This window comes from Nicotiana sylvestris, chromosome 10 (assembly GCF_000393655.2).
Source record: "Nicotiana sylvestris chromosome 10, ASM39365v2, whole genome shotgun sequence".
Classification (NCBI taxonomy): domain Eukaryota; kingdom Viridiplantae; phylum Streptophyta; class Magnoliopsida; order Solanales; family Solanaceae; genus Nicotiana; species Nicotiana sylvestris.
Genome location: NC_091066.1, coordinates 143,018,327 through 143,027,808, shown reverse-complemented (window position 1 = coordinate 143,027,808; position 9,482 = coordinate 143,018,327). Strand labels below are relative to the sequence as shown.

The 9,482-nt window shown below is 36.0% G+C and overlaps 1 protein-coding gene across 1 annotated transcript; it reads left to right on the top strand.

The window, feature by feature from the left end:
* The first annotated feature begins 1,331 nt into the window (after nt 1–1,331).
* Nucleotides 1,332–5,396, top strand: LOC104214785 (probable serine/threonine-protein kinase PBL3). Its single transcript, XM_009764505.2, has 6 exons — nt 1,332–1,624; nt 2,574–2,920; nt 2,996–3,131; nt 3,790–3,926; nt 4,035–4,158; nt 4,769–5,396. The coding sequence occupies exons 1-6, from the start codon at nt 1,561–1,563 to the stop codon at nt 5,218–5,220; spliced, it is 1,260 nt and encodes a 419-aa protein (XP_009762807.1). The 5' UTR covers nt 1,332–1,560; the 3' UTR covers nt 5,221–5,396.
* The last annotated feature ends 4,086 nt before the right edge of the window (nt 5,397–9,482 follow it).

Genomic DNA, 9,482 nt, shown 5'->3' with positions numbered 1-9,482 from the left:
TTCTACCCAAAATACCCAATTTCCCTCATGAAAATCTTTGATTTGAATTTGAAATCATGTTAAAAGATGTCAAGGAATAAATAAATTAAGTTAGAAATCACTTACCAATTGTTTTGGAGAAGAAAAGTTGTTTGGAAAATCGCCTCTTAGGTTTTGGGTTTTTGAAAAGTGGATAAAATGACTGAAAATCCCGAATTTATATATATGGTGGGGGCTGGCGCGGACCGCGCAGAAATGCACTTCGGCCGCGTGGCTGCCAGCGTGGACCGCGCGGAAATGTACCGCGCGGAAATGTACCGCGGCCGCACCGTGGGAGGGAAGAAGTGGGCTATCTGAACCCACCCAGCGCGGCCCGCACTGATTTGGCGCGCGGCCACGCTGGTCGACCTGGCTACCGACCCTCTGAACCCCCACCACGCGGACCGCACAGAAAAGCACTGCGGCCGCGTGGCTGCCAGCGCAGAAACGGCCGCGGTCGCGCTGGGTCTGCAACACCTGAACCTGCATTTTTTTAAGTCTAAGACCTCCCGGGCCCCACTCAAAACTCACCCGAGCGCTCGGGGCTCCAAACCAAACATACATATGATCTTAAAAACATCTTACGGTCTCATTTGTGCGATCAAATCGCCAAAATAATATCATATACATAGAATGAAGCCTCAAAACACATGATTTTCTTTCAACTTTCATAAAACTCAAATTCCCCATTTTAAGTCTGAAACACGTCATATGACGCCCATTTTTAGCCAAACTTTACAGATAGTGATTAAAACATATTTAAAACTCGTACCGGGCATCGGAACCAAAATACGAGCCCGATACCACAGTTTTCTGATCAATTTCCTTCTTTATTTTCCTTATTTAATTTCAGAAAATAATTTCACGCAAAATTTCATTTCTCGGGCTTGGTACCTCAAAATTTAATTCCGGGCACACGCCCAAGTCCCATATTTTTCTACGGACCCTCCGGGACTGTCGAATCACAGGTCCGGGTCCGTTTACCCAAAATGTTGACCGAAGTTAATATTATGCATATTAATATCAAAATCCATCAAATTTTTCACATAATTCACATATTCTAACATAAAAACTTTCCGGCTACGTGCCCGAACTATGCACGTAAATCGAGGCAACTAAAAGCGAGGTTTTCAAGGTCTCGGAAGCGCGGAATAAGGAAGAACTACGGTGATGACCCTTTGGCTCGTCACACGAGTAGATAGAAACAAGTGAGAAATGGAGAAAGGAAGCTACTCCCCCATTTCTATACCTCTTCCCCTGTCCTTCCTCAATTAATTCCTCTATATGTATCTACTAACTAAAAGCCTTCAAGTACTATTCTTAGTAGTTGTTTCATGTGACTCAATCTTCATTTTTTTCAACTAAAACTTACCAAACTTTTCAGCTGACATAAATTTTGTACAACCCCCCCCCCCCAAAAAAAAATATCTTGTATTTGGGTTGTGCCAGATTTGACATTTTTGCAGAAATATTGCTGTAAAGACTTGATTTTGGCTAGTTTTTGCTTGATATTTTGTGGGGTTGTTATTTTTTTTGGTTCTGATGGGGAATTGCATAGGTTCCTCAGCTAGAGTTGAAGCCACTTTGAGCTCAAATACCCCTTCTGGTACTTCACCCTTTTCTGGTTTTCTTGCTTTTGAGTGGATATTTCAGAGTTTATTGAACTGAATTGAATCCTGCTTCTTGTGTGTGTGTGTGTGTGTGTGTAGAAGCAGTTAGAAATTTGTTTTTGTGTGGTTTTGTTTGCTTTGCTCTTTTTCAGCAATAATTCTTGGTTGTTTCCAATTGTTTTGAATCGTCTTGTTCTCTGAGCTTAGTTAATTGCATCCCTGTTTTGTTTTTGCTTTTTCTTCTTTTTGTGGGGTGTAAAAGCAGTTAAAGATTGGTTTTTGGGTATCTTTTTCTACTATATGATGGGTTTGCGATTTAGTTCTTTGCTTTGTTCTTTGTCAGCTGTAATCTTGATTGCTTCCAATTAGTGTATGAGGTGAGTTTAAGTTGTTACTTGTTAGTTATTTTATTTTAGCTTGCAGAGAGAAATCTGGTGTGTGGATTGCTGCTTCGTTATTTATTGTTAAATTTGGTTTAATCAGGAAGTCAATTTATGTTGGTGCATAAAAGCATGGATCTTTTTTTTATCTTTTTGCAAATTATTTGACTTTTTATACGATTATTTGGTGGGGAAATTTGTGAGTTTTGGAGGTCGATTGAGAATTTTCTCTCTTTGCTTGCTTTTGGCTACTTGCTCTCTCATCCTTGTTTCTTGTTTGAAATCAAAGATGATTAGATTATTTACAATCTTTTTTTTCTGCTTAAATGCATCGAACAATTATGTTACACCGCCGGTAGTTACTTGCCTGTTTCTAATGTTTAGGATGTAAAACACATAATGGTAATTTCATACTTAAAGTAAAAACTGAAAATGATGACATAGCAAAGTCCTTTGTTTGTCGCTCTGATTAACCAGAGAGTGTTGAAAAGAAGATTTTTATTTTCAAGAATGCTTATTGATTGATGTGATTTAGCAATGACATTTCCTACTCTTCTATGTCCAGCTTCTGAAGCCTCAAGATTTCCAAGCAAAAGCAGCAATTCTTCTGTTCCATCAAGCCTAAGTATTCCATCCTATGGAAGGAAAAGCAGTTGTGATAGCCTCCCTACTCCAAGATCCGAAGGCGAAATATTATTTTCTCCTAATGTCAAATCCTTCTCATTTAATGAATTGAAAAATGCAACGAGGAATTTTAGACCCGACAGTCTTCTTGGGGAAGGCGGATTTGGTTATGTTTTTAAAGGATGGATCGATGAGCATAATCTTACTGCTGCAAAGCCTTGTTCGGGAATGGTGATTGCTGTCAAAAAGTTGAAGCCGGAAGGTTTTCAAGGTCACAAGGAGTGGCTGGTATGTTCCTTATGCAATATTTCCGCTGAATTATTATTCTTGTTGGCATTGTAATTAATATCAAGTAATTTGCAGACTGAAGTTAATTACCTTGGACAACTTCGTCATCAAAATTTGGTTAAACTCATTGGCTATTGCATTGACGGTGACAACCACCTATTGGTGTATGAGTTCATGCCTAAAGGAAGCTTGGAGAACCATTTGTTTAGAAGTATGTTGGCTTTCTCCCCCCCCCCCCTCTCCTGTCTTTGAATTTGTCTCAGTGCTGTGATTCATATCTGCTGCTTGCTTTCCCGTCATTTCCTTTGTGTCCGGGAACTGTATTTCTTTTCTTTTTCTTTTCAAATATGGAGGGTGGCAAAAATATCACATGTGAGGGCGATTCTTAGAATTGTTTCACATGTCATCCTTACTTCAGGATATGCCACTGCCTCTTTTAGGTTTCACAACCTGTTTGCAAACTGTCATGTAAGAGAAGAAAAGTAGGCAAAACCTAAAGGGAAAAGTACGGAAAACAGCAAGCACAAATATAACAGGACTTATGTGCTATTTCTTGGCTAAAATGACAAATATCTGGTCTTATTCTGGACGCGTTCTATAGTACTAATATTCTTTTAACTGGTTACACTACTGGGTGTTGGGATAATATTTGATTTCTTTTTGCTCTTCTTTTTAAGTGTAGCTGGGTCATGCTAAATTGGATCCATAGTTTCTTTTGTGGTCTTTGTGATATATGCAATTTAACACTTGTCAAACTTGGATCCATGCTATTAATCATGAACAAATGTAATTCAGTTGTCCAGTGGAACTTGTATTATATGTGTATTTACAAATTGGTGGTAACTCTTGGTTTAATCTTTGTTTAACAGGAGGACCTCAACCTCTGAATTGGGCAACAAGAATTAAGGTGGCTATTGGTGCTGCTAGAGGCCTTGCATTCCTTCATGATGCTAAAGAACAAGTCATATATCGGGATTTCAAGGCTTCAAATATTCTGTTGGATGCAGTACGTATCAGACCCTGATCCCCCTATTTGTAAATCCGCCTTTCCTTAGGATAAGTTTTCCTGGTGCCTTGCAAAAGCTTAAGACATGTCTGGTTTCTGTGATTGCAGGAATTTAATGCAAAGCTGTCTGATTTTGGTTTGGCTAAGGCTGGGCCAACTGGTGATCACACTCATGTATCCACTCAAGTAATGGGTACACAAGGCTATGCTGCTCCAGAATATGTTGCTACAGGTTAATACATTACCTCTCTGTTTAGCTATATTGAACTTATAACACGGTCTTTTGGTTAGAGATCCATCATGTAGGAATTAGGATTTAAATATTTTAAACACTAACTTTTCTGTGATAAGATCTTGCTATATCTACTTTACTTTTCATAATTTAGATATGATGGTAATACTCTAACAGCATGGTGGAATTATGTTCTTTGCTGGCGTTAATTGCTAAAGAAGAGGAAATATATTGGGGGAATTTGTGTGTATATTTGTTTTTTCAGAAAAAAACAATGTTCTCTCTACTTTTGTTATGGCCTTTTGCTTTACTTGAACATAGAGAAAAGGTTAACGATGTATAGATCTATACATCTTTTTAAACGACTCCTATGATGCCTCTCAAAAATATCCTACCAATCTTATTCGTCCGTAACTTTTGACAAAATCGGTATATTTTCACGTAGAAGAAAGTGCTTGGTTTCTTATTAGGAATAAACATAACTCTGTTTTCCTTATGAAGTCACTTGCTGTAGTGAATATGATGATTATTATCCTCTCACGACTGAACAAATTATGCTTGTGAAACTGTTGTCTATTATCTTGTAACTAATTATCGTGATATCTTACAGGTCGTTTGACAGCAAAAAGTGATGTATACAGTTTCGGTGTTGTGTTGCTTGAACTGTTATCAGGGCGACGTACTGTTGACAACACAAAGGTCGGTGTAGAGCAGAATCTTGTAGACTGGGCAAAGCCATATTTGGGTGACAAGAGGAGGTTGTTTCGAATAATGGACACCAAATTAGAAGGCCAGTATCCTCAGAAAGGAGCATATACAGCTGCTAACCTTGCTTGGCAGTGTTTAAGCAATGAGCCCAAGCTCCGGCCACGAATGTCTGAGGTTTTAGCTGCTCTTGAAGAGCTTCAATCCCCAAAAGGTGCTAGCAAACTCTCACATGTCGAGCATAGGGGTATTTCTAGTCCCGTGGCAGTATCGCCTATGAGACATCGCTCACCCCTGAATATGACACCCTCTGCTTCTCCATTACAAGCTTATCAAAAGTCTCCTCGCGGAAGATGACTGAGAGAATATATATATTTAGTTGTCATTGTACATTTCACATATATCTACCAAATTTTGTTGTCTAGTATGTATTAATGCATTGGCATTCCTAGCATAGATCTGTTTTTTTGTTCAATGCTGAAATACTCACTCTGTATCCTATTCATACAATGAGTTAGCTCTTGTTATCTAAACTGTGTTCAAAATCAAAAAAACCAGATAAGCAAAGAAACGTTAGTTTAATAAACAGAACAAAAACTAATTTCGAATTCACAAGTTTCTTGTGTGTCGTAAGGAATATAATCCCCTCACTGTTATCAAACTACTGACTCTTGGTTAGCTCATCTAAATATCTTGAACATCTAGCCACTTAGCTTTTGTGCCATTTTATAACAATTCAGCCAAGTAAAAATAGTTGCTTTGTTCTGGTAAAAGTGGCTAGGTCACGTCACTGGTGATTTGTATTCCCATTTCTTCTACTTATTAAACAGTATGGGAAAAGTACATTACTATAAAAAAAAGGATCATCTTTTAGGCAAAAAAATGTTTATGCCAGTGTAACTTAACTTTAGTATAATGTCTTTACATCGAGTATAACTCAGCAAGTTTACAATTTTGGTAATATGAATTATGAATTTAGACCATAATATATCAATGTGAAAAAGCCATAATGTGAGCGAGCTTTGAATTTTCAACCGGCTTGTTGAAATTGCTCTATTCAACTCAGGTTTCAGCTTCCTTAATCATACACTCCATCCGTCTAAAATTATCAGTCATGTTTGTCTTTACGACCCTTAAGAAAATATTAAATAGAATAGATTTTCGATTGTTTTACCCTTATTTATATTTAAGATATAATCTCTCTTCGTTTAATATTTATTTATAATCGAGGTATTTGTAGCCTTCAAGAACAATTAATATTAATGGTAGAATAGGAAAAAAATAAAATGGCAAATAACTTGATATAACTATTTTTAGAAATCATGACAGATAATTTGAGACGCAGGGAGTAATATCATACAACTATTTGTTTAAAAAAAAGTCCAAACATTAATTGGTACTAAACTACTAATGTTTCTTTTCCTAGCTTAGCTAGGAGTCTAATTCAGTAGTTGGCATCTCATAACGACAAATAGGGCAACAATGGCCATAATTCTCCAACCAATTGGTAATACAATCTGCATGAAACCCATGTGAGCAAGGCATGAACAATAACTCCCTCTTTTTCCCAAACTCTTGAAAACAAATCACACAGTCATCATTTGTACGTTCTTCATCAACCTCCATTCTCTTTAACAACTTCATGGATGACTTACTAGCAGGTACCATCCCATTATCGCGTGAAGATTCCTCTAATAATATCCTCATATAACCAACATGGTCAATGTTTAATGTTACATAAACGAACATTTCCAACTGATGAAGAACATTGTTAGATTCGTCATCAACAATTTTACATATTTTCTCCATCGTATCATGGATCAAAGTTGGTTGATAATTATTCTCAAAAAGGTTCTCGAGATATCGTTGTATGACATGGTAAAGCATGTCATGAGACATGTATAAAGAAGGGTTGATTGTGAGATGAAGTGATTTGGTATGAGTTTGATTATAATTATCGAGGAGTTGATATTGTGCAGGGTCATGGGATGATATATGCCAATATTGTTCTTGAGTAAGAAGGCGAAACTGAATGGTTATAGGGCAATTAAATTCTTGTGTTGATTCATGAATTTTGGTAATTATATTTGAGGAGCAACGGTGGTATTCAAAAACACACTCCATGTTCAGAGAGTTAATTTCAAAGTGATTTCAACCCCGTCTTATGTACTTATATATTAGTTTGCGAAGCAAATCCTAAACCTAATGAACTTAGTTATAATCCGAATTTGATAGGGAAAGGTTTTTCTCTTTCCTAACAAATTAGACCCACAATATATAATAATAATAATAATAATAATAATAATAATAATAATAATAATAATAATAATAATAAAAGAAAGGAAAAAAAGGGTTAGTCGAATTTCTTTTCCGTTTGGGAGACGGCTTATTACTGTTTACGTTGGAATTTAATTTGGTTTAAGTAATTTTGTGTACGGGTTACCTGCAATAATAGGTAATTGTTTATATCAAACAAAGTACGGTAACTTGAAAAATAAAGTAAATCTATAGTTTGCTATAATAAATTGAATTAAATTGATAATGTAAATATTCTAATATACCGTGTATAACTTAAATCCTTGGAATTTACTGTACTTAACGGGTCAAGCCTTTGAGTGCCGATGTAACCCATACTATTGGGTGAAATTAAAAAATAGCCAGATTTACAACTGGTAGTTCAAAAATAGCCTAGTTTCAAAAGTAATCGCAATTTAGCCATTATTCATGTAAAAATAAATCTGAGTTAAACACTGTTCAAAATCCGGAAAATACGCCAGTATATTATGCTGGAGTTCCAACATAAGTATACTTGATCTCCAGCATATTATACTGGTGTTCTAGGATAAGTATGGTGAAATTCTAGCATAATATGATGGAGTTCCAACATAAGTACACTAGAACTCCAACATAATATACTAGAGTTCCAGCAAGTATACCGGTCCAGCATAATATATTGGAGTTTGGAGCACCGGTGCTCCAGTTTTCATTATATTATACTGGAGCCAGCAAAGTATACCGGTCCAGCATAATATGCTGGAGTTCATATACAGGTGCACCGAACTCCAGTATATTATGCTGGACCGGTCTCTATTGCAGCAAAATAATGGTTATTTTTTATTGACTTGGTAAACGTTGACTATTTTTAAATGACCAATCCGAAAACTGGCTATACCGTGCTATTTTTACCATACTATTTTGTAGAGCTGTCAAAACGGACTAGCCCAGGTCCAAGTCTCTCAGGCCATGGAATTTCCATTTGATGGACTAGGATGCTGCCATACTTTCGAAAGGGCCTTAAAATAGTCAGCGGAACCCAGCCTTAAGAGGGCTGTGGGCTAGGCGGGCTAGCCCTTTATATTTTTCAATCTTTCTTTTTTTGTAAGGCTTTTTTTCAATCTAAATTCGAACCTAAAATTCTACAAATTTATTAACATTCTAACATATGATAATGTATATAAGTAAGTAAAACTTGCAAAAACATAAACTTTTATAGAATAATATATCAATATTACATAAAAATAATCGATTTTATTTGCAAATATAAGGGTTTAGTTGTTAATAAAAATTTGAACCTATTAGCTAAAATTTCAAGAGATTACCAACCAATAATAGAAATAAGAAAAAAACACTTCATAAAAGAAATCTGAACCCAAATCATGGACAGATGCAAAACAAAATCTGCGCACCCAATAGTCATGTACATAAATAATATGATTAACAGGAAAAAGAAAAAGAAGAAAAATAAAAGGTTTCCAATAAACCAATATGAACTGATTCTTCTATTCTGTAAATAAATTTCATTGCATCAACAAAGTACCTAGACTGTACAAAAACACAATAACTAATTCCAACTAAGAGACAAAAAATGTGAAATTCAAGAAGATTTAATTCAATAAACCATATTCCTGCGACTCAACTCAGAAGACTTATTTGATTAATAGCCCGTTTGGCCAAACTACAAAAATCAGCTTATTTTGAGTATTTTTTTTTAAAAGTGCTTTTCTCAAAAGTACTTTTGGTGAGAAACAATTGCGTTTGACTAATTAGTTTGAAAAGCACTTCTGAGCAGCAATTAGTGTTTGACCAAGCTTTAAAAAACTGCTTCTAAGTGTTTTTTCTCAAAAGTGCTTCTCAAAAAAAGTACTTTTGGAGAGAAACTACTTTTTTCTGCTTCTCCAAAACTGCTTCTGCTTTTCCTCAAAAGCACTTTTTTTCCTTCCAAAAGCTTGGCCAAACACCTCAATTTTTGGCCAAAAGTGCTTTTGGCCAAAAAAACACGTTTGGCCAAAAAGAGGCTTGGCCAAACAGGCTATAAGTATTATTGTTAATTAAGACTTGTCTTTTCGACTATTTTTTAATTTTCAATTTTATATTCGCCTTAAATTCTTTTTGGCCCACAGACATACTCTGGCACAACCTCGGTCGAGCTTCAAGGGAGCGGGCTAACTCAGGTCGGGCTTATGACACCAGGTAGCCACTTTTAAATATGTTGTTTAAAGTATATTCACAGTTTACAATGTATTTAAAGATTAGTCAATTTCGCTCAAATTTTAGGACATGACGTCCTAGATTTTAAACCTCAAAATTCAAACTTCAGGACATCGTATCCTAAAGTTCGA